This window comes from Pan troglodytes, chromosome 1 (assembly GCF_028858775.2).
Source record: "Pan troglodytes isolate AG18354 chromosome 1, NHGRI_mPanTro3-v2.0_pri, whole genome shotgun sequence".
In the NCBI taxonomy this organism is placed as follows: domain Eukaryota; kingdom Metazoa; phylum Chordata; class Mammalia; order Primates; family Hominidae; genus Pan; species Pan troglodytes.
In genome coordinates this window covers 202,747,090-202,771,319 of record NC_072398.2, presented here as the reverse complement: position 1 = coordinate 202,771,319, position 24,230 = coordinate 202,747,090, and the positions used below count along the sequence as shown (strand labels likewise).

Genomic DNA, 24,230 nt, shown 5'->3' with positions numbered 1-24,230 from the left:
GCCAGAGCCCGAGTAAGAGGAGAAAGGTGTTCATGGAAGAAGGTGGCTTGACAGAGGATGTCAAAGCCAGAGCAGGGTAGGGAAGATGCCTACTCAGCGGGGAGGATCAGTGTGGGATGCTGGAGCCCATGATCAGTGAAAAGGGCCCCCAGCAGGAAGACAGCATGCTCAGAAAGCCAGAGAGCCACATGGAAGGGTGGCCTGACATGGGAGTTCAGAGCCCAGGTGTGGTGAGAAAGGTTTTTGCATAGACATATCCTGGTGCTGGTATCAGAGTACAGCGGGGTGAGGAGAGCATTCAGAGGGAAGGAGTGGCAGTGGGAAGTTAGTTGCATACAGAGAGATCAATTAAGTAAATGTAGATATTAAATTCTGTAGGAGCCAGCGCCAGGTGCACTGGCTGTAATGCTATAATCAATCCCAGTACTTTGGGAGGCCAAGGGAGGATCACTTGAGGCCAAGAGTTTGTGATCAACCTGGGCAACATAGTGAGACCTTGTCTTTACAAAAAAAAAAGAATAATAATAAAGAAAAGATAGTGGGAACCAGGTTTCTAACTATTAGAATAAATCCTGTGGGGTTGGACTGAAAATGGATGTTGGGTGTAAACATATACGTACACACACGAACACACAGACTCCAGGGTCTGTAAGCTGTGATATCCCAACAGCAATGAATCCACCTAGCATTCAAATCTTGATTTCTATATATCATTCTTTGCCAAAAGGAACCAGGGCTCCTTGGTGAAATGGTTAATTCCAGGCTGGGTCAGGAAAAACACAAAAGTGCCTACTAATCAAAGAATGATGAAGACATATGAAAGACACAGGAGCTAGATTGAAAGGTAACCCACTGGCCAAACTTGAGACAATCTGAGCATCAAAATAAACATAAAATTACAACTTACTGAATAAAATAGAAAAACCTAAGTCCATACTGGCAAATAAATGAACTAAAATTTTGATATGGACAGGATATTTACCAAGTTTCAAAGCACCTCCACATAAAATACTTATTCATTACAAAGGGGAAAAATAGTAACCTCATGACACTTCTTTTTATTTTTGAGATGGAGTCTCACTCTGTCACCCAGGCTGGAGTGCAATGGTGCAATCTCGGCTCACTGCAACCTCTGCCTCCCGGGTTCAAGCAATTCTCCTGCCTCAGCCTCCCAAGTAGCTGGGATTACAGGGGCACTCCATCACACCCGGTTAATTTTTTTATTTTTAGTAGAGACAGGGTTTCACCATGTTAGCCAAGCTGGTCTTGAACTCCTGACCTCAAGTGATCTGCCCGCCTCAGCCTCCCAAAGTGTTGGAATTACAGGTGTGAGCCACCACGCCTGGCCAGGGAGACCCCATCTTACAAAACAAAACAAACACGCCAGGTGCGGTGGCTCACGCCTGAAATCCCAGCACTTTTTGGGAGGCTGAGGAGGGCGGATCATGAGGTCAGGAGTTCGAGACAAGCCTGGCCAGCTTGGTGAAACCCCATCTCTACTAAAAATACAAAAAATTAGCAGGGCATGGTGGCACGCTCCTGTAATCCCAGCAACCAGGGAGGCTGAGTCAGGAGAATCACTTGAACTCGGGAGGCAGAGGTTGCAGTGAACCGACATTGCGCCACTGCACTCCAGTCTGGGCAGTGGAGTGAGACTCTGTCACGAAACAAACAAACAAACCAAAGAGCCAAACACAGTGGCTCACACCTTGAATCCCAATATTTTGAAAATCTGAGGTGGGAGGATCAATTGAGCCCAGAGCCCAGGAGTTCGAGGTTGCAGTGAGCTATACAGTGAGCCGAGTGATAGGGAGGCCCTGAAAAACACCTTTTTGGGACAATTAGTAAAACCTGAATGGGGTCTGATGATTATATAGTAACAATGTATCCAGAGAGGCCCTGAGAAAGACTTTTTTGGGACAATTAGTAAAATTTGAATGGGGTCTGATGATTCACATAGTAACAACGTATCAGGGTTCATTTCCTGATTTTGATAGTTTATATTGTGGTTCAGTAAGAGGATATTTGTAGAAAAATCACATTAAAGTATATCAGGGTGATGGACCATCATACTAACAATTTACTCTTAAAGAGTTCAAGGAAAAGTCTTCATATTGTATTTGAAATATTTGTTAATCTGAGATTATTTATAAATGAAAAAATTCTTGAAAAATTACTCTTCAAAAAACAGAAAACAGATGAACCTTGAAAATATCATGCTAAGTGAAATAAGCCAGACACAAAGTAACAAATACGATACCATTCCACTTACACGGGTTTCCTAGAAGAGGCAAATTCATAGACAAAGTAGAGTAGAGGTTACCAGGGGTCAGGGAGAAAATGAGGAGTTACTGTTTAGTGGATACAGAGTTTCTGGTTGGGGTGACGAAAAATTTCTGAATATGAACAGTGGTGATGGTTACACAACACTGTGAATGTACTTAATGCCACTGAATTGTAAAACTAAAAAAAAATTTAAATGGTAATTTTTTTTTTTTTTTTTTGAGACAGTCTCGTTCTGTCGCCCAGGCTAGAGTACAGTAGCACAATCTCGGCTCACTGCAACCTCCGCCTCCTGGGTTTAAGTGATTCTTGGGCCTTAGCCTCCCAAGTAGCTGAGATTACAGGCATGCACCACCATGCCCAGCAATGTTTGTATTATTTTTGTGGAGATGGGGTTTCGCCATGTTGGCCAGGCTGGTCTCAAACTCCTGGCCTAAAGTGATCCTCCCACCTTGGCCTCCCAAAGTGCTGAGATTACAGGCGTGAGCCACCACACCTGGCCAAAATGGCAAATTTTATGTTATACATATTTTTCCACAATAAAAAAAAGTGAGGGGAGTTTTTTTCTAAGTGCCCAATAAGTGTTGTTTCTATTATTTAACAGATACAAAAATATTCACTTCAAAATTATTTGTAAATGTGAACAATTAGAAAGTAGTTTAGAGAGTCTCTCTGAACCTATTCTGGTTCAGAGGGCCGCCTGTTAAAAAAACTTTTTAAAGATCTGGGTGTGGAGGCTCACATCTGTAATCACGGCACTTTGAGAGGCCGAGGCAGGCAGATCACAAGGTCAGGAGTCTGAGAAAAGCCTGGCCAATATGGTGAAACCCCATCTCTACAAAAAATACAAAAATTAGCCAGGCGTGGTGGCACATGCCTGTAGTCCCAGCTACTCGGGAGGCTGAGGCAGAAGAATCGCTTGAACCCGGGAGGCGGAGGTTGTGGTGAGCCGAGATTGCGCCACTGCACTCCAGCCTGGGCGACAGAGACTCCATCTCAAAAAAAAAATTTTTAGAAAGAAATAAACTAGCTAAACTATTCCACAATAAAGAAATGATTAAATAAATTATATGGAATTTTTTTTACCCCCCAGTCTATTATTTTATAACCAGTTCATAAAAAGTTTCTTGGGGGGTGACATATTACTTACACATCTATTGTGTAGTAAACATGTATGTATATGTGTGTGTACCCAACTACTTTGTTGGAGTGATTGCTGTGGTTTGGAACTGCTGGGGCCAACTTTATGCAAAAATCTACATTTTTGAGTAAACTCCTCATGACTAGAGTAAGTTTCCTCAGTATTTGAGAATTCTTCATTTTCTAAAGCTGTACGAACATCAGATATCAATATTTGTAAGCACAGATAATGTAATTTATAATAAAATTGCTTTCTCAACTATTAGTATTAACTATATATCATCTTCATATAGCCTTATAACTCATTTGTACTATTCCATTTTCCTCTGTTCCTTTTATTTTCACTTCCTGTGTAATGTTAGTCTGTACTGATTTCTGAAGAGTTCATTTATGATTAAAGATGTTAACAGATTTAACATCTTGTCAAGCATTGCAAAAAAACAAAAAAAGAATTTCTCTCTCTCTCTTTTTTTTTTTTTTTTTTTTTTTTTGGACAGGCGCGGTGGCTCACACCTATAATCCTAGCACTTTGGGAGGCCGCGACAGGTGGATCGCCTGAGCTCAGGAGTTCGAGACCAACCTGAACAATATCGCAAAACCCCGTCTCTACTAAAAATACAAAAATTAGCCAAGCATGGAGGCAGGCACCTGTAATCTCAGCTACTCGGGAGGCTGAGGCAAGAGAAACACTTGAATCTGGGAGGCGGAGTTGCAGTGAGCCAAGATCGCACCATTACACTCCAGCTTAGGTGACAGAGTGAGACTTCATCTCAAAAAAAAAAGCATTTAAAACAGCACTGAGGCTGGACATGGTGGGGAATGGCTGTATGGCTGTAATCCCAGCACTATGGGAGCCCAAGGTGGGCAAATCGTTTGAACCCAGGAGTTCAAGGGTGTAGTAAGCCATGATTGCACCACTGCACTCTAGCCTGGGTGACAGTGAGACCCTGTCTCAAAAAAATAAAATAAAATAAAATAAAATCGTATTGAGCTGAGCCAGGTGTGGTGTCATATGCCTGTAATCCCATCTACTCCAGAGGCTGAGCAGGTCAAGGAGATCACTTAAGCCCACGAGTTCTAAGCCAGCCTGGGCAACATAATGAGGCCCCATCTCTTTAAAAAAGAAAAAGAAGAAGAAGAAGAAGAAGGATTAAGTGTATGATGCTCCCTGTTTTTAAGCAAAACAGTTTGAGTGTAAACAGGAGTGGCTATTTCTCTTAGGTGGGATTATATATGATTATTCTTGCTTTCTGTACATTTGCAACAAATATGATTTACTTTTATAACCAGGAAAAGTTTAAAGCTATAAAATTAAGAAAATCAAAAAGTATATTCACTTATCTAAAATCTTGTGATCTTTGTTTTGTTGTTGTTGGGTTTTTGGCATTTATTATAGTGAAACAGAAGTTTTAACAAGTAGTTTAAATCAAGAATCCTAGGCTGGGCGCAGTGGCTCACGCCTGTAATCCCAGCACTTTGGGAGGCTGAGGTGGGTGGATCACAAGGTCAGGAGTTCGAGACCAGCCTGGCCAACATGGTGAAACCCCATCTCTACTAAGAATACAAATATTAGCCAGGCACAGTGGTGGGCACCTGTAATCCCACCTACTCGGGAGGCTGAGGCAGGAGAATTGCTTGAACCTGGGAGGAGGAGGTTGCAGTGGGTCAAGATCGCGCCACTGCACTCCAGCCTGGGGGACAGAGCAAGACTCCGTCTCCAAAAAAAAAAAAAAAAAAAGAATCCTAAACTTATTAGAGCTAGCCACCCCTTCACATCTGAAATTAAATCCTTATATATTTGGGTTGCTAAAAGATGATGAAAGATATGTGACCATCTCACTTTCCTTAACATGCTGCCTCTCCAGTTCTGCTCAGTACAATCACCCAAGTTTAAAGACAATCTATATACAGGTTACATATCCCTAATCCAAAAATGCAAAATCCAAAATGCTCCAAAATCTGAAACTTTCTGAGAGTCAACTGATGCTCAAAGAAAATGCTCATTAACATTCTGAATTTTCTAATTTGGGATGCTTCAACCAGTAAGTAAGCAGAATGTATGTATATATTCCAAAATCCCAAAAAAATCCAAAATCCAAAAAACTTCTGGTCCCAAGCATTTTGGATAAGGAATACTCAATTTTGTACTATACAGATTCCATCACTTTACTCCACCATTTTTCTCAATCCTAACTATGATATAAATTAGGTATGTATTCTGATGTAGGTATGCCTGCAGCTATGCAAATCTCCCCCATTACAGAGGCCCTAGCAACATCAATCAGCTCACCTCAAATGGGTTCAAATTGAAGTAAGAGGAACCAGGACGGGTCAGTCTTTCAATCTGATTTTTCGAAGTTAGAACCGAGTCTCTCTTCTCTATTTGTTTCACCTAAAATTATGAGGATTAAAAACTTCATTAATAGAATTCAATAACAAACTGAATTATCTTAACAAAATGTTCACTGATATGTTCAACAAACATTTATTTGTGTGTTTACCATGTGCAAGACATTTTGCTAAATGCTTTGAGAAATTAAAACTACCATTTGCTGAATTTTAATATAAAAATCTTACATGTATTTATTAATCTCAACAACCCTATGTGGTAGATACTGCTATTATACCCAATTCACAGATAAGAATACTGAGGCTTAGAGAAGGTAACTGACTTATTCCCAATTACCCAACTTGTAAGCCAGAATTTTAACCCCAACAGTTTGACCCCACAGCAGGCATCAAGAGGATTCAAAGATAAATAAGTCACAGCCTTTAAAGAACTTCCACTTTAATGATGGAAGATGTGCTTGTGTGTGGTTATACTTCATTTATAGCTTTTAATTTTAAGAAAAAAAAAAAATAGGCTGGGCACAGTGGCTCACGCCTGTAATCCCAACACTTTGGGAGGCTGGGGGGTGGGCAGATCATGAGGTCAGGAGATGGAGTCCATCCTGGCCAACATGGTGAAACCCCGTCTCTACTAAAAATACAAAAAATTAGCTGGGCATGGTGGCATGGCGTGTAGTCCCAGCTACTTGGGAGGCTGAGGCAGGAGAATCGATTGAACCCCAGGGACAGAGGTTGCAGTGAGCGAATATCGCGCCACTGGACTCCAGCCTGGGAGACACAGCGAGACTCCGTCTCAAAAAAGAAAAAAAAAAGTAAGAGATTTCTCTGTGAGGAAAAAAAATAAAGAAAAAAATTTAAAGAGCAAAAAAAGGAAAAATACAATCACAGTAAGACATAAACTATGAGCAGCATTTAAAACTGTTGATGGGAAGGAACAAACAACTCCACCACCTAATTCTAATAGTGTTAGAAAAAATCCCTGACTTGGCCAGGCGGAGTAGCTGTCACCTGTAATCCCAACATTTGGGAGGCTGAGGTGGGTGGATTGCTTGAGCTCAGGAGTTTGAGACAAGCCTGGGCAACATGGCGAAACCCCATCTCTATTTTTAATTTAAAAAAAAGAAAGAAAGAAAAAAGAAAAATCCCTGACCTGAAGACAATGCCAGGGAGAACAAGCACCAGGCAGTCCCAGGAAAACATTCTTGGTGTCACTGTCAGAGTTGGAATGCTAGTTGGAATGAATCTCTGGTATGCTACATGCCATCTTTATTCCTATAGCCAAAACAAGGTTGGAAAGAATTTCATTAACATAAAAAGTCATTCCTTCTAGACATCTTCCCTCTTCACTCTATGAAAACAGGATTTTTTTTCTCTCTTGTTCACTACCGTATCCCCAACACCTAAATAGCAAACTAGTACATTTCCAATGTTCAATAAACATCTGTTAAATGAATGAGGCCAGTGTGGTGGCTTATGCCTGTAATCCCAGCACTTTGGGAGTCTGAGGCAGGAGGATCACTTGGGTGCAGGAATTCAAGACCTACCTGAGCAACATGGCAAGACCTTGTCTCTATTTTTCAAAAAAATGACTGAAGCATCCTTCCTTAGATATTTTTTCCCATCCAATTCAAACAAACAAAGGTTGCCATTTGGCTTTTTGTTTGTTTTTGTTTTTTGAGAAGGGGTCTTGCTCTGTCACCCAGGGTGTACTGCAGTGACAGAAGACAGATCATGGCTCACTGCAACCTCCACCTCCTGGGCTCAAGTCATCCTCCAGTCCTCTTGCCTCAGCCTTCCGGGCAGCTGAGACTACAGGCAGTGCCTGCCAGGTGTCTAGACCTAAATGTAATACTTTGGAGAAACTACTATGTAACAAGTACTGTTACAATTGCAAGAAATAAAAGATGGATGTGATATGGTCCTTAACCCTGAATAGCTCACAGCCTGCTGGGGGGCAACTCCATTCCTCAAACCCATGCCAACCTACAGAGGTCCCATCTTCTGCCTTGTTTAACCCTGAGAAAGATGCTTCTGCTTTATTTTTTTATGAAACGCTTTCTTATACAATAACTTCAGTCCTCATGAAAATGTTTATTTTAAAATTAACTCTCTTGCCAAGCACAGTGGCTCATGCCTGTAATCCCAACACTTTGGGAGGCCAAGACGGGAGGATTGCTTGAGCCCAGGAGTTTAAGACCAGCCTGGGCAACACAACAAGACCCTGTCACAATAAAAAAAATACAAAAATCAGCCAGGCATGGTGGCCTGAGTTTGTAGTCCCAGCTACTGACGTGGGAGAATCACTTGAGCCCAGGAGGCAGAGGTTGTGCACTCCAGCTTGGGCAAGAGTGAGGCTCTGTCTCAAAATAAATAAATTAAATTAAATTAACTCTCTTGTTTTTACAGATGTGGAATATGAAGATCTGCAAAATTAATGTCTTGAACAAATTCAATCCCGGCCAGGCGTGGTGGCTCAAGCCTGTAATCCCAGCACTTTGGGAGGCCGAGGCGGGCGGACCTTAAGTCAGGAGATCAAGACCAGTCTGGCCAACATGGTGAAACTTCCGTCTCTACCAAAAATACAAAAATTAGCCAGGCGTGGTGGCAGGCGCCTGTAATCTCAGCTACTCGGGAGGCTGAGGCGAGAGAATCACTTGAACCAGGGAGGCAGAGGTTGCAGTGGGCCAAGATCGTGCCACTGCACTCCAGGCCTGGGCGACAAGAGCAAAACTCCGCCTTAGGAAAAAAAAAAAAAAAGAATTCAATCCCGGTCCAGTCAGGTTAACTGTCTTCCAAGAATTTTTTTCTTTTTTAGACAGTCTCTCGCTCTGTCACCCAAGCTGGAGTGCAGTGGCGCGATCTCTGCTCACTGCAAGCTCTGCCTCCCGGGTTCACGCCATTCTCCTGCCTCAGCCTCCCGAGTGGCTGGGACTACAGGCGCCCACTACCAGGCCCAGCTAATTTTTTGCATTTCTAGTAGAGACGGGGTTTCACCGTGGTCTCGATCTCCTGACCTCGTGATCCGCCCGTCTCGGCCTCCCAAAGTGCTGGGATTACAGGCGTGAGCCACCGCGCCCAACCAAGAATTTTTTTTTTCTATCCTTTTTTTCCTTCTTTTTAAAGAGACAGGGTCTCACTCTCGCCAAAAACGGAGTGCAGTGGTCCGATCATAGACCACTGCAGCCTCGAGCTTTTGGGTTCCTCCCGCCTGGGCCTCCCAAAGTGCTGGGATTACAGATGTGAGCCACTGTGCCCAGCCCCTTGCAATAATTTAATCTGAGATTCTGACTCCAAACGGCATGCTTTTATTTCATTTATTCATTCATTCACTCAACAAATATTTACTGAGCATCCACTACATACTATGCGCTGGAGATGCGATAGTAAAGGAGGCTCAGAACAAGCCCACTGCTGTCCTAACATACCACCAAGCAAGCTGTAACCTACTGTAAGGCCCCAAACTATTTCACCTCCCTAAACCTCAGGTTCGTCATCTGTAAAATGGGGGTAATATAATGCCTAACTGGCATGATACACAGTGCCTGGCGTTCGTGAATGGCAGAAACAACCACTAAAACAACTCATTACAAAGGACTAAGAAACGTCTCGGGGGCCAAGAAGGCTAAGTCACTCCCAGGAAGGGCCCAGCCTCTGCCAGCCCCCGACTCCGCGGACTTGGGGCACTCTGCCCGCGCGCCCGCACTATGTTGGACACACTCGCCACCTCCCTCGATAGGTCGAACACCATCCCCTCTTTCGTTGCCCCGGGGGATCTCCCAGCAGCTATCAGTGGGAGACGCTCACACACCCCCAGACCCCCGCCACCCCGAAGACTGGACTGAAGGAATCGCCCAACGGTCCAGGCCAGGCGGCCACTGCCTTTGTCCACTGGGAAAGCAGATCCGGGAGCGGTCGCCCCGGTGCCACTACTCCTCACTCTGTGTTCACCTCACTGTAGAAGGTCATAAATGCTTCCTCGGTGCTGCCTCCGCCGCCTGAAGTCCCGCTCTCTCCTGAAGCCGCCATTTCCCCGGCCCAGCCACCACGTGACCCTTCTGCGCCGGCGTCGCCTCACGTGATTCTTACAGGTCCGCTCCTCTAGCCCCGCCTCCCGTCTGAGAGGTTCTTAAAGGGCTCGCAGCCCAGCCAGGCACTTTAAACGTAGGTGGGCTTTTTAAAATTTAAACGAATTACACATAACATATAATTAACCACTTTAAAGTAAATAATGTGCTTAAGTTATTGTTAGGTAAAAAATAATAAGAAGAATAAAAGAAAAAGTGAATAATTCAGTGGGTTTATTTATTTATTTATTTTTGAGACAGGATCTCTGTCGTCCAGGCTGGAGTCGAGTGGTGCAATCACAGCTCACTGCAGCCTCGACCTCCCAAGCTCAAGCGATCCTCTCACTTCAGCCTCCCGAGTAGCTGGGACTGCAGGCGCGCGCCACCATGCCCGGCTAATTTTATGTACTTTTGTGGAGACGGGGTCTTGCCATGTTGCCCAGGCCTCCCGAAGTACAGGAATTACAGGCATGAGCCACCGCGCCGGACCAGCTCAGCGGTCTTCAGAACATTCACAATGTTCTGCAACCACCATGTCTATCTGGTTCCAAAATAGTTTCATCACCTCAAAAGGAGACTTAGTATCTACTTTTTTTTTTTTAGACGGAGTCTCACTCTGTCACCCAGGCTGGAGTGCAGTGGCACCTCCCCGGTTCCAGAAATTCTCCTGCCTTAGCCTCCCGAGTAGCTGAGATTACAGACAAACACCACCATGCCCCGCTAATTTTTATATTTTTAGTAAAGACGGATTTTCACCATGTTGGCCAGGATGGTCTACGATCTCCTGACGTCGTAATCCGCTCGCCTTGGCCTCCCAAAGTGCTGGGATTACAGGCGTGAGCCACCGCGCCTGGCCGAGGAGACCTAGTACCTATTAAGCAGTTACTCCCTATTCGCCCCCTCTCCCCAGTCCCTGAAAACAAGCAATCTGTGTTCTATCTATATGGATTTACCTATTCTGGATATTTCACATAAATGGAGTTAAACAATATGTGAATACGTATTTCACATAAATGGAATTAAACAAAATACCAGGCAGGGCTGCTATTTTCTCAACTAAAATATGATCAATAAAGCCAGTTTTACTATTTCATAGAAAACAAAGAAGGTTTTTTTTGTTTGTTTGTTTGTTTTGTTTTTTTTGAGGCAGAGGCTTGCTCTGTTGCCCAGGCTGGAGTGCAGTGGCATGATCTTGGCTCACTGCAACCGCCGCCTCCCAGGTTCAAGCGATTCTCCTGCCTCAACCTCCTGAGTAGCTGAGATTACAGGCGCATGTCACCACGCCCGGCTGATTTTTGTATTTTTAGTAGAGACGGAGTTAGTCAGGCTGATTTCGAACTCCTGACCTCATGATCCATCCGCCTCGGCCTCCCGAAGTGCTGGGATTACAGGTGTGAGACACCACGCCCAGCCCCAAAGAAGGTATTTTTATAATCATCAATCAGGTAGATAATCTGGCCCAATTCTCTCATCTAAAAAAGAAGAAACAGAGAAGAGAAAATGAGTTAGAGAAGAGCTATAAACTTCATGAGAGTAAAGACTACTGTTGTCTTGTTCATATTCATTATATGGATGAAGGGAGGTTAAGGTCAAGCTTTCCCTAGACTCCTAATTATCCTTTTTTTTTTTTTTTGAGACAGAGTTTCGCTCTTGTTACCCAGGCTGCAGTGCAATAGCGTGATCTCAGCTCACCGCAACCTCAGCCTCCCGGGTTCAAGCATTCTCCTGCCTCAGCCTCCCAAGTAGCTGGGATTACAGGCATGTGCCACCACGCCTAGCTAATTTATTTTTTATTTTTATTTATTTATTTTTGAGACAGTTTCTCTCTTGTTGACCAGGCTGGAGTGCAGTGGCGTGATCTCAGCTCACTGCACCCCCTGCCTCTCAGGTTCAAGCGATTCTCCTGCCTCAGCCTCCCGAGTAGCTGGGATTACAGATATGCGCCACCATGCCCAGCTAATTTTTCATATTTTTTTTTAGTAGAGATGGCGTTTCTCCATGTTGGTCAGGCTGGTCTCGAATTCCCAACCTCAGGTGATCTGCCCGCCTCGGCCTCCCAAAGTGCTGGGATTACAGGTGTGAGCCACCGCACCTGGCCTGCTCTTTTCTACTGCATTGCACCACATTGCCAAAAGTGCAGTTATTAAGCCCATTCAACAATATGTTGCTAACGAAAAAAACAAACTAAAATATTTTTAAAAGGTTTATTCTGAGCCAAGATGAGTGACCATAGCTTGGGGAAACACAGCCTCAAGAGGTCCTAGGAAACTGTGCCTGAGGTGGTCAAGTTATAATTTGGGTTTTCTTTTTTTTGTTTGTTTTGAGACGGAGTCTCGCTTTGTCACCAGGCTGGAGTGCAGTTGCGCAATCTCGGCTCACTGCAACCTCCGCCTCCCGGGTTCAAGCCAATTCTCCTGTCTCGGCCTCCTGAGTAGCTGCGATTACAGTCGCGTGCCACCACACCCGGCTGATTTTTGTATTTTTAGTAGAGACGGGGTTTCTCCATGTTGGCCAGGCTGGTCTCGAACTCCGGACCTCAGGTGATCCACCCACTTCGGCCTCCCAAAGTGTTGGGATTACAGGCGTGAGCCACCGCGCCCAGCCAGAACACTGCCACTTCTCATAACAAATGAGCGCGATTTATGTATATCTAAGCCAGGGCACATTGGACGTCGGTATCCTGGACATCAGCATCCTGGACACAGCTCCCAAACCCCGAATTCCCCCATTTTATTGATGCTAGCAGGCCAGGGAAGGGAAAACTTCCTTTGAGCTTTGAATAATAACGACTTTAGAATTGAAATCGTGGGCTGGAGGTGGACGCCACGCCTCATTCTGATGGGTCCAAGAGCCGAAATTTCGGCTTCCGTCACTCTCCTCACTCAGCTCTCCAAACTCCTCCATCATTCCTCTTTCCAGTCCTTTGGCCCTAAGCCCTTGCTAGCGGTTGGCTAAGAATAAACCCGTCTCTTGCTCGGGATTCGCTGTGAGCTCCGGGAAGCCCGCCTCCGCTCTCCCGTGATTCGCTATTCCTGTGTTCATCCGCCCCTGCGTCGACCAGATTGAGTGCTTGGCCGTCCCTGCCATTAGCGCGTAACGAGAGACTGCTTGCTGCGGCAGAGACGCCAGAGGTGCAGCTCCAGCAGCAATGGCAGTGACGGCGTTGGCGGCGCGGACGTGGCTTGGCGTGTGGGGCGTGAGGACCATGCAAGCCCGAGGCTTCGGCTCGGATCAGGTACGCTGCGGCAGTGTCCGCTGCTCCAGCCCCGCGGGCGGATCCCATCTTTGCTTCCGTACCTTTACCAGTGTCCCTGTCTCTCTGCAGTCCGAGAATGTCGACCGGGGCGCGGGCTCCATCCGGGAAGCCGGTGGGGCCTTCGGAAAGAGAGAGCAGGCTGAAGAGGAACGATATTTCCGGTGAGGCTCACCGGGTCCCAAGTCCAGCCCTAGATCTCCCAAGGGCCTTCCAATCCTTAAACTGCCAATCGCCCCACCCGTTCCTACCTGGTGCCTTGGGCGCCCCATCCCCCAACAGAACTCCCGGGCCCCAATCCAGTATACCCTAACCCTTGATGTCCCGACCGTTGCCACGTATAGGGCACTCCCAGTTCCCTGCACAACAGTTTCAGGCCCCCAAACCATTTCCACCGGCGGGTCTCCAAAACAACCCACGGCTCAACTCCTCCTTCATCATTACCATCTCCCGCGTGGAGTTCTCCTCAGGTCGTGCGAAACACCCCCAGATTCTTCGCACAGTGTCTAGATCCGACCGTCCAACGTTTGCCTCCCAGCCTGACTCCCTCGGCCCTTACCCACCTGTCACCCCCTCTACGCTCTCCTTCCTCGCCAGCACGCCTTAGCTTTGCAAGCCTGCATGCATTCAGGCTTCTCAGGTGTTTCTAGACCCCTGACTCCGCAAGGGTGAGGATGATGGGAGCTGGTCATGGGAGCTACTTATGGTTGGACACCATCTTCTAAAGGCTTTTGCCCTACTCAGCCCAGCCTAGACCTGTAGATTTCCCTCTCCTGCTTAGGAGTATGGAGTGGGCTGGGCCTCCCTTTGCCAGCCCTGAGTTATCTTTAACTGACTTCTGTCCACTCTGGAGAGCAGTGAGGAATTAATCTTGCTTTTGCTTGTCCTTTGGCCTTTCACTTCTGCCTTCTGTTGAGAATTATCACCATGACACCTGCCATACCGTATAGAGAGCCAAGGTACAGCCGTTAGAGACTATCTAATTGAGCCCCTACATTTTGTAGTTAAGGAAAACTGAGGCCTAAATGTGACCAAACCAACATTGTAATCCAGTCCCTTCTTGGAACCTAAATTGAACTGCCAAGTACTGCGCATGCAAGAGACCCTTTATTGGCCTTACAGTGGGCCATTCATTTCTATAGGCAAAGAAAGCTCTAGACAGATTGGAATAGGAAATGGATATTTGCCTTTTAGCTACACCCCTTTGTCTGTCTTCCTCATTTTGTTCCTTTTCTTTTCCCTAAAGGGGAGTCAAGTTCCCTGGGTTGTTCCCCTCATAAGGTATTAGGGACTTGTGTCACATCTCTCTGGAGTTTTCTATTTTAAAGAGGAATCTGAAAGCAATAAGCTCTTTGGTCTTCTTAAGATGGCTACACCTCAATTTAAGATGGGGTATTCTTTCACTAGTTGAGGAGTAGAAGAGGATGACCAGCTAGACTCCCATGGAATTGGGACTCCTATTCCTTGCTTAGACATTACGGGTTATGCTTTGAGATCTCTTTGGGGTGAAGGGTTGAAATTAAACCCTGAGCCACCGTGTCCTTGTAGAGCACAGAGTAGAGAACAACTGGCAGCTTTGAAAAAACACCATGAAGAAGAAATCGTTCATCATAAGAAGGAGATTGAGCGTCTGCAGAAAGAAATTGAGCGGCATAAGCAGAAGATCAAAATGCTAAAACACGATGATTAAGTGCACACAGTTCCCCATAGAATGGCACATGTCATTGCCCACTTCTGTGTAGACATGGTTCTGGTTTAACTAACATTTGTCTGTGTGCTACTAACAGATTATAATAAATTGTCATCAGTGAACTGTGTTTGATGCCTTCTTCTATCTGGAAGAGATAGACAGATACCAATGGACTGCTAAAATGGATTAGAGGCGTCCCTGCATCCAGGAACCCACAGACAATGCACAGTGTGATTAAGTGCTATGAAACAACACGAGTTGGGGGGGATAGGTGTGACACAGACAAAGTACCCCTCCCCGTCTAATTAGAAGTGTTCAGAGAAAGCTTCCTGAAGGATAAATCCCAATCTGAAGCATAAAGATCAGGAGGATCCTAGAGATCCGAAGGAGTCATTGCTTCAAAAGATAAAATTAGGCCAGGTGCGGTGGCTCATGCCCGTAATCCCAGCACTTTGGAAGGCCAAGGTGGGTGGATCACCTGAGGTCAGGAGTTCAAGACCAGCCTGGACAACAGTAAAACCCCGTCTCTATTAAAAATACAAAAATTAGCCAGGTGTGGTGGCACGCACCTGTAGTCCCAGCTACTCAGGAGGCTGAGGCAGGAAAACCACTTGAACCTGGGAGGTGTAGGTTGCAGTGAGCCGAGACTGTGCCACTGCACTCCAGTCTGGGTGACAGAATGAGACTCCATCTCAAAAAAAAAAAAAAAAAAAAAGATACAATTGAAAGTACCATCAGTTAAAACAGCATTTTGCATTTTTAAAATGGTTTAGAGGATACTTAATATGAGCTAGTCATCCTTGTTCTAATTTTGTAGATTGAGAGAACTGGAATTAGAAATCATGTGATTTATACAGTCACTCAGCACCTTGGCAGTGAGACTTGTGTCCAGGTTTTTTGACTACTAAACCAAGTCTGTTATTAGCAGAAAATCAGAATTATTTCTTAGATTATATTTTGCTTTGCCAAGTATTTTGTTTCAAATTAGACTTGAGGGCCTAGTATAACTAAATTACTATACAAACTAGTTGTGTAACTCCTCTAGGCAAAAAAATTTGAGGTGACATTTGGGCCATTAGCAAAACATTTTCAGTTCACCAGTTCAGTAGAGTATTTGCCCAGGATTGTAATGAGTTATTTGTTCTAAGACCCTATCTATCTCACAAGGGCCTCTAGGACCATTGAGTGATAAAAGCTTGGAAAAGTCGCATTGACCTTGTCTGTACAGACAAAACACTAGATAGTTTGACTTGCCCATGAAACTGAACACAGCTAGGTGTGGTATGTGCCTACAGTTCAGCTACTTGTCTGTCTGAGGCAAGATGATTGCTTGAGCCCAGGAGTTCCAGACATGCCTGGGCAGCATTTTGACCCCATCTCTTTAAAAAAAAAAAAAAAACGAAACTTTGAATTATAATGATTATAATGTTGCTGAATCTCAGCACTGAGGCCTCAGTAGTGCCTATAAATCTTGCAAGTGGCCAGCAACAAAATAACCTGAAAAGATGAAGTTCAAGAAACAATCATACTAAGTCAAATGCCTTTTATTTTAACATTATTAACAGTGCAACACTTGAAAAGTTTAAAAATTGGAAACAAGTATTAGCAAACATCTTTAATTTTGCATATTTGTAACCAAAAAAACAAGGTATGCAAAATCCCCTGAATTTGTACATGATAGTGTTTTTTTGACTTATAATCAACAATTGCCTTACTAAGAGTGATGTTCCTGAATTGTTTCCTCAGTAAAGGTGTACCATAGGCTGGGCACGATGGCTCATGCCTGTAATCCCAGCACTTTGAGAGGCCGAGGCAGGCGGATCACCTGAGGTCAGGAGTTCAAGACCAGCCTGGCTAACATGGCAAAACCCCATCTCTACTAAAAATACCAAAATTAGCCATGTGTGGTGGTGGGCACCTGTAATCCCCGCTATTCGGGAGGCTGAGGCAGGAGAATCACTTGAACCTGGGAGGCAGAGGTTGCAGTGAGCTGAGATCGTGCCACTGTACTCCAGCCTGAGAGACAGAGTGAGACTCCATCTCAACAACAACCAAAAAAAGATTAAATAGGCTAATTTAAATATATCTGAACTTTGTGAAAATGGTAACTCATGGTCTTTTTGTTATGATATACCTGTGGTTAATTTTTCTGTCATGCTGCAGTAAAAGCAAGATGTAAATACTGAGTAATATCACAAACATGTTTGAATCTTAAAAGAATTTATGTGACATGAGCCAGTAACCACAGAAAAAACAGCACAGGTCATAGGTGGTTCTTAGAATCAGGATAATTTGGAAAATACTACAGCAGTGGTTCCATGAGCCAGCAGTGTCAGCATCACCTGGGAACTTGTTAGAAATGCAAATTCTCGGCAGGGCGCGGTGGCTCTTGCCTGTAATCCCAGCAATTTGGGAGGCCGAGGTGGGTGGGTCACAAGGTCAGGAGTTCGAGACCAGCCTGGCCAATATGGTAAAACCCCGTCTCTACTAAAAATCCAAAAATTAGCTGAGCATGGTGGCGGGCACCTGTAGTCCCAGCTACTCAGGAGGCTGAGGCAGAAGAATCGCTTGAACCCAGGAGGCGGAGGTTGCAGTGAGCCAAGATCGCGCCACTGCACTCCAGTCTGGGCAACAGAGCGAGACTCCGTCTAAAAAAAAAAAAAAGAAATGTAAATTCTCAGGCCCCACCACAAACCTGCTGAAACTAGGGGTTTGACTCAGCAATCCTTTAACAAGCCCTCCAGTTGATTCTGTCATGTATGCACCAAAGTTTGACGATCATTGTAGTACAGGTAGTTTCTCATGGAATCTGCTGGCATTTTTGGGTAAACACTTTTATAAAGACAGATTATTAGGTATAATAAAAGTAACTATATATGTTTAATATAATTCATAATATGAATGTGACTTTAGAATTTAGAAATAAATGGTTCTTGTATGGAACTTGTTAACATTTGAGAACACAGCATTTCACAGAATACAATTTGGGAAATACTTCACTTGTATAATATATTTATTGCCTTAGTCAAAATTCTTTTTGTCCTCCGTCTCCCACTGCTTCACTTGACTCGCCTAAAAAAATAAAAAATAGAATCCTTTTTGTTTACATGTAACAGAAACCAGCACTGGCTGTCTAAAGGGGAAGAAAAAGAGTAATTTACTGGAAGAAATAGGGGCTATTGTCTCACAGAATCTCAAGAAGATTTCAGCAAACAAGACTCAGGAAAAAAAGGGACAGCAGTAGCCAGAGGAATTCTGTGAACTTACAGGAGCAGATCTGTCTAAGCAACTTCTAAACCCTCTGGGTCAGAATCGTGCTGGCTGGGCTGGGCGCAGTGGCTCCCCGCTGTAATCCCAGCACTTTGGGAGGCCAAGGCGGACAGATCACTTGATCCCAGGAGCTTGAGACCAGCCTGGGTAACATGACCAAACCCCATTTCTGCAGAAAATACAAAATAATAATAATAATAATAATAATAATAATGGCGGTACAGGCCTGCAGTCCCAGCTACCTGGGAGGCTGAGGTTGAAGTGAGCTGTGATCATGGCACTGCACTCCAGCCTGGGCAACAGAGTGAGACCCTGTTTCCAAAAAAAAAAAGAATCATTGGGGTGCTTTTTTTATATATTTGAAAGAGTTCTATAGAATTTTATGCAGTGAAGTTATTTAACAATCGCAGAATTAATGGAGCACTTTAAAATTATTTGCTCATTAAATCTCATATTTTTAGCAAATAGATCCATTCCATTAGTTTAATTTTATAACCAAAGTAACCGAAGCAGGGAATTGTGAAGTAACTTTCACAAGGTCACATGATCAGGTTTGTGCTGATCAAGGTCTTCACTTCAGAACTCTTGCTCCCACAACCTTGAGTTGCAGTTCCAATCCAGTGCTTCAGTTGCCTATTAGCTAGCTCCCTCCTCAATCTGGGGGAGTGGGAGGTACATGGGTAGCGGGGTATGGGTGGTAAAGGCAAGGGCTCCTGGAAGTAAATATAGAAGTGCCAGCGGTTGGTGTTGGCATTAGCTTTTTGGCTGTAACATAAACCCCGTCAGCATGTCTATGCATGCCTATATGATGCAAACACATGTTTGCAATAGAGCCTAGTTTGAGATTTTCACAACAGTAAGTCTAAAGTTGTAGTTCTCAGGCCGGGCACAATGCCTCACATGTGTAATACCAGCACTTTGGGAGACCGAGGCAGGCGGATCACCTGAGGTCAGGAGTTTGAGACCAACCTAGCCAATGTGGTGAAACCCCATCTCTACTAAAAATACAAAAATTAGTCAGGCATGGTGGCGCACACCTGTCCAGCTACTTGGGAGACTGAGGCAAGAGAATCACTTGAACCCAGGAGGCGGAGGTTGCAGTGAGCCGAGACTGCACCACTGCATTCCAGCTTGGGCGACAGAGCAAGACTCCAACTCAAAAACAAGTAAAATAAAATAAAATAATAAAGTTGTAGTTCTTAGCACAGGTGGCACATTGAAATATGTGGAGAGCTTTAAAATCTCTTCCGCAGCCAGGCGTGGTGGCTCATGCCTGTAATCCCAGCACTTAGGGAGGCTGAGGCGGACGGATCACGAGGTCAAGAGATCGAGACCATCCTGGCTAACATGGTGAAACCCCGTCTGTATTAAAAATACAAAAATTAGCCAGGCATGGTGGCACGCGCCTGTAGTCCCAGCTACTCGGGAGGCTGAGGCAGGAGAATCGCTTGAACCCGGGAGGTGGAGGTTGCAGTGAGCCAAGATTGTGTCACTGCACTCTAGCCTGGGCAACAGAGCGAGACTCCGTCTCAAAAAAAAAAAAAAAAAAAAAGAAAGCAGAAATAGGCCAAAAGCTAGGCCTCTTGCACCAGTCAAGTTGTGAATACAAAGAAAAAGTTCTTGAAGGACATTAAAAATGCTACTCCAGTGAACATACAAATGATAGGAAAGCAAAACAACCTTATTGCTTGAGTGATCTGGATAGATGATCAAGCAAGCCACAACATTCCCTTAAGGCAAAACCGAATATGGAGAAAAGCCCTAAATCGCTTCAATTCTAAGAAGGCTAAGAGAGGTGAGGAGGCTGCACAAGAAAAGTCTGAAGCTGGCCAGGTGCAGTGGCTCACGCCTGTAATGCCAATACTTCGGGAGACTGAGGCGGGAGGATCCCTTGAGCTCAGGAGTTCAGTCATCATGCCACTGCACTCCAGCCTTTATTGGAGTAGCATTTTTAATGCTACACGAATGATAAGAAACCAAAACAGCCTTATTGCTGACAGGAAGAAAGTTTGTGTGATCTCAAACTTTGATAAAAGATCAAATCATCCACAATATTCCCTTAAGCCAAAACCTAATCCTGAGCTCAACGGAAACACCTGCCTCAGTCTCCCAAGGTGTTGGGATGACAGGTGTGAGCCACCACGCCCAGCTCAAAATTTTTAAATTTTTCTTCTTTTTTTTTTGAGAGGAGTTTCAGTCTTGTTGCCTAAGCGGGAGTGCAATGGCACAATCTCGGCTCACCACAACCTCACCTTCCAGGTTCAAGTGATTATCCTGCCTCAGCCTCCCAAGTAGCTGGAATTACAGGCATGCACCAACACGCCCAGCTAATTTTGTATTTTTAGTAAAGATGGGGTTTCTTCATGTTGGTCAGGCTGTTCTTGAACTCCCGACCTCAAGTGATCCGCCCGCCTCGGCCTCCCAAAGTGCTGGGATTACAGGCGTAAGCCACCGTGCCTGGCCTAAAAAAAAAAATTTTTTTAAGTAGCTGGATTTGATGGCATTCAGATGTAGTCCCAGTTACTCCAGAGGCTGAGGCAGGAGTATCACCTGAGCCCAGAAGTTTGAGGTTACAGTGAACTATGATTGCACAACTGCACACCAGCCTGGGCAACAAAGCAAGAACCTGTCTAAAATAAGAAATAAAAGAACAACAAAGTGACCAGTATAGCTGGAGCAGAGTGAGCAAGCAGGAAAGACACAGGAAATAAGGGGCAAGAGCTGTATGTGAAGTTGCACACACCCTGTAGCAGCAAAATTTCTACTTCTGGACATTCCATTCCATTTGGTTTGATCCAATTGGCTGACTTTGGCCTGGTCTTATCAAGAAAAATAAATGCCTCAAGTTAATGAGTGAAGAAGCAAATGTGTTAGTTAGAAAAGGCTGGATAATGACATAAGAAATGCTAGTTGTTAAGTCTCATTCTGCCTGCCTTACACTTTTACCTTGAGGAAGTGTGTGTGTGAGCAAGGGTGAGCAAGAGTGGAAGGAAACAAAGATGAAAGGGGGAAAGCACAAGACTATCAAGGAGCTTTTTTTTTTTTCCTTTTTTTTTTTTTGAGACAGAGTCTCACCCTGTCACCCAGGCTGGAGTGCAGTGGCACAATCTCAGCTCACTTCCACCTCCGCCTCCCAGATTCAAGCAATTCTCCTGCCTCAGCCTCCAGAATAGCTGGGACTACAGGCATCTGCCACCACCCCAGCTAATTTTTTTGTATTTTTAGTAGAGACGGGGTTTCACCATGTTGGCCAGGCTGGTCTCGAACCTGGACCTCAAGTGGTCCACCCATCTCGGCCTCCCAAAGTGGTGGGATTACAAGTGTGAGCCACCGCACCCAGCCAATCACGAAGCTTTGAATACCATGTTAAGGAATCATGACCCTGTCCAACAGTTTTGAACTCAAGTTGCTACAGGGGCCAGGCAGGTAATGTAAATCATCAAGTCTTCCATTTGTTACTGTTACGGGAAGTGAGAAACCAAGTCTGGTTTGTGGGACCCTCGAATGCAGTCTCAGTGTTACCAGAACTTCCTGTTTTCCAAGGGAAATCATAAATTGGAGATTTTAAAATCTTAGTAAATTCTTCAAACCCAGAAGACTGAATAATATATATTAAGTAAACCAAATTCTGACCCATCGCATGTCCAAGTACAACCAGGACAATGCAAGACAGAAAGAGTTTTGTGCCCGGAAGTGTCTGGGTCAGAGTATTTTTGGATGTCTTTGCTTATCTGAGCTATTTATATTTGCCTCTCTTGTCACCTGTCTGATCCTGGCAGCCAGATTTTGGCCATTACTCAGCTCTGTTCTCACACACACCGACACCCCCACAAGGATAGCACAGGCCCATCTTAGGCATCAATAATGTTCACAGAAACAAACTTTCAAGAGTTTCGGCCGGGCGTGGTGGCTCACGCCTGTAATTCCAGCACTTTGGGAGGCCGAGGCAGGCAGATCACGAGGTCAGGAGATGAAGACCATCCTGGCTAACACGGTGAAACCCTGTCACTACTAAAAATACAAAAAATTAGCCGGGCGTAGTGGCACGTGCCTGTAGTCCCAGCTACTCGAGAGGCTGAGGCAGGAGAATCACTTGAACCTGGGAGGTGGAGGTTGCGGTGAGCCGAGATAGCCCCACTGCACTCCAGCCTGGGCGACAGAGGGAGACTCCATCTCAAAAAAAAAAAAAAAAAGTTTTACAATTAGCATTAAGAGTCTTTTGTCTTTTGGGTTTTTTGTTTTGTTTTGTTTTGAGATGGAGTTTTGCTCTTATTGCCCAGGCTGGAGTGCAATGGCGCGATCTCGGCTCACCGCAACCTCTGCCTCCCGGGTTCAAGCGATTCTCCTGCCTCAGCCTCCCGAGTAGCTGGGATTACAGGCATGTGCCACCACGTCCGGCTAATTTTGTACTTTTAGTAGAGACGGGGTTTCTCCATGTTGGTCAGGCTGGTCTCAAACTCCTGACCTCAGGTGATCCGCCCACCTCAGCCTCCCAAAGTGCTGGGATTACAGGCATGAGCCACCGTGCCTGGCCCAAGAGTCTTAAAGTCTGGTGCAGTGGCCTGTAGTCCCAGCTACCCCAGAGGCTGAAGCAGGAGGATCATGTGAGCCCAGGAGTTTGAGACCAACCTGGGCAACACAGCAATACTCCCTCTCTTAAAAAAAAAAAAAAAAAAGCCTTAAATTTATTTGTTCATAGTCTTCAACTCATGAATTTTTCTAGGAATTTAATTAATCAGGAATATAATTATTTAAGAGTTTTATCTCATCTTGAAATATGTGAAAAATTGGGAAGAAAACCCTAAATGTTCTCAATAAGGATTAACAAATTATAGCATACATGAATAGTCTGCAACCATTAACAATTATATTTAAGGAATATTTAATATTACAAAAATTATGAAATGTGCTAAGTGGAAAAAGCAGGCTATATAGCTATACATTATTAATACGGTATATAAACTTATATGCTATAAAAATAACCAACATGTTGGTTTCTCTTGGTAGTGCAATTGGGATTTGAGGGAGTTCTCCCTTCTCTGTTTAAAAGGATCTCTTTAAAAAACAACAAATGTAATACAACTTAGCACATAGATAGATATTAAATAAGTGTATTATATAAAGAATCGTAAAACTTCTCCCTTCTCCGTCCACCCCAGAGCTAACCAATGGTAACAGGTGCAAACTACACATCTTTCCAGATCTTTGTTTCCTCTGTGTAACTATGTATACAACTATGAGACTGTTCTATATGTATCATTGCGCAACCTCGGTTTTTGCTTCGTTCTGTTTTAACCTAACAGGAAATCCTGCATACCTTTCCATTTCAGAGCACTTGGAGCTACCTTCTGTTTCTTTGCTGTAGAAGCCGTTGTGTGAACAAATCCGTTTATTTCTCTCATCAGTCTCCTTTGATAGACATTTGGGTCACGTCCGGTTTTACGCTTTTACAATACATCAGTGAACAGCAGTAATACGAGCTCAAGACAGAAGGCCTGAAAAACACTGAAAAACACAGAGACGGAAAAAAAAAACCACAGAGGGGGAAATATAATTTCGGATTATTTCAGTTTCACCTTTACACTTTTTTATATTCCACATTTTTTGCAACAAATATAAATTTGGAAGTAAAAGCATAAAACGAAAACCAAACGATTGATTGATTGATTGATTGACTGAGACGGAGTATCACTCTCGTCGTCCAGGCTGGAGTGTAGTGGCGCGTTCTCGGCTCACTGCAACCTCCGTCTCCCGGATTCAAGCGATTCTCCTGCCTCAGCCTCCCGAGTAGCTGGGATTACAGGCGCCCGCCACCACGCCCGGCAAATTTCCAAACGTATATTTAAAAGAAGAAAAGGAAAAGAGGGGAAAAAAAGAAAGAAAGAAAGAAAGAAAGAAAGAAATTAAAAGCAGATGGGGCAGTTCAGCCTCTTCTCGCGGAGGCGGGGCTAGACGGAGTCAGGGGCGGGCCGCCACAGCCTGCACCAATCAGGACCCGGTTGATAGGCCGAGCCTGGCGACTTCGAAGACTCGCCCCCAGTCAAAGAGCCCCGGGGATTCGTTTCCGTATGCAGCCTGGAAACCAGCCTGGGCCTATCCTGCGCGCCGCTGCGGGCTACTATTGGCTGCCAAGAAACCCCGCCCATCTTCCTGCTCATTGGCCGGTGCGGTTTACGTAAGA

At 44.7% G+C, this 24,230-nt stretch overlaps 2 protein-coding genes and 1 long non-coding RNA gene across 4 annotated transcripts in view; 1 reads left to right on the top strand and 2 right to left on the bottom strand.

Annotated features, from left to right (window-relative positions):
• Positions 1 to 13,342, bottom strand: part of DNAJC8 (DnaJ heat shock protein family (Hsp40) member C8) — a 35,963-nt gene extending 22,621 nt beyond the window's left edge. The window contains exons 1-4 of one of the 2 annotated variants that reach the window (XM_054663997.2): positions 13,134 to 13,342; positions 11,183 to 11,308; positions 9,721 to 9,925; positions 5,714 to 5,815 (exon numbers count right to left, since the gene is read on the bottom strand). In XM_054663997.2, coding sequence (XP_054519972.1) covers positions 5,714 to 5,815; positions 9,721 to 9,798 — 180 coding nt within the window. In that variant the 5' untranslated portion in view covers positions 9,799 to 9,925; positions 11,183 to 11,308; positions 13,134 to 13,342. 2 annotated transcript variants of the gene reach the window in all.
• Positions 12,834 to 14,901, top strand: ATP5IF1 (ATP synthase inhibitory factor subunit 1). The gene is made up of 3 exons (XM_003338984.7): positions 12,834 to 13,071; positions 13,162 to 13,253; positions 14,638 to 14,901. The coding sequence occupies exons 1-3, from the start codon at positions 12,985 to 12,987 to the stop codon at positions 14,777 to 14,779; spliced, it is 321 nt and encodes a 106-aa protein (XP_003339032.1). The 5' UTR covers positions 12,834 to 12,984; the 3' UTR covers positions 14,780 to 14,901.
• Positions 14,902 to 16,307: 1,406 nt separating this feature from the next.
• LOC101058434 (uncharacterized) lies at positions 16,308 to 24,012 on the bottom strand. Its single transcript, XR_680972.5, has 3 exons — positions 23,367 to 24,012; positions 18,047 to 18,218; positions 16,308 to 17,851 (listed from the first exon to the last, which is right to left on the bottom strand). It is a non-coding gene; the product is annotated as an uncharacterized LOC101058434 (long non-coding RNA).
• Between the last annotated feature and the right edge of the window lie 218 nt (positions 24,013 to 24,230).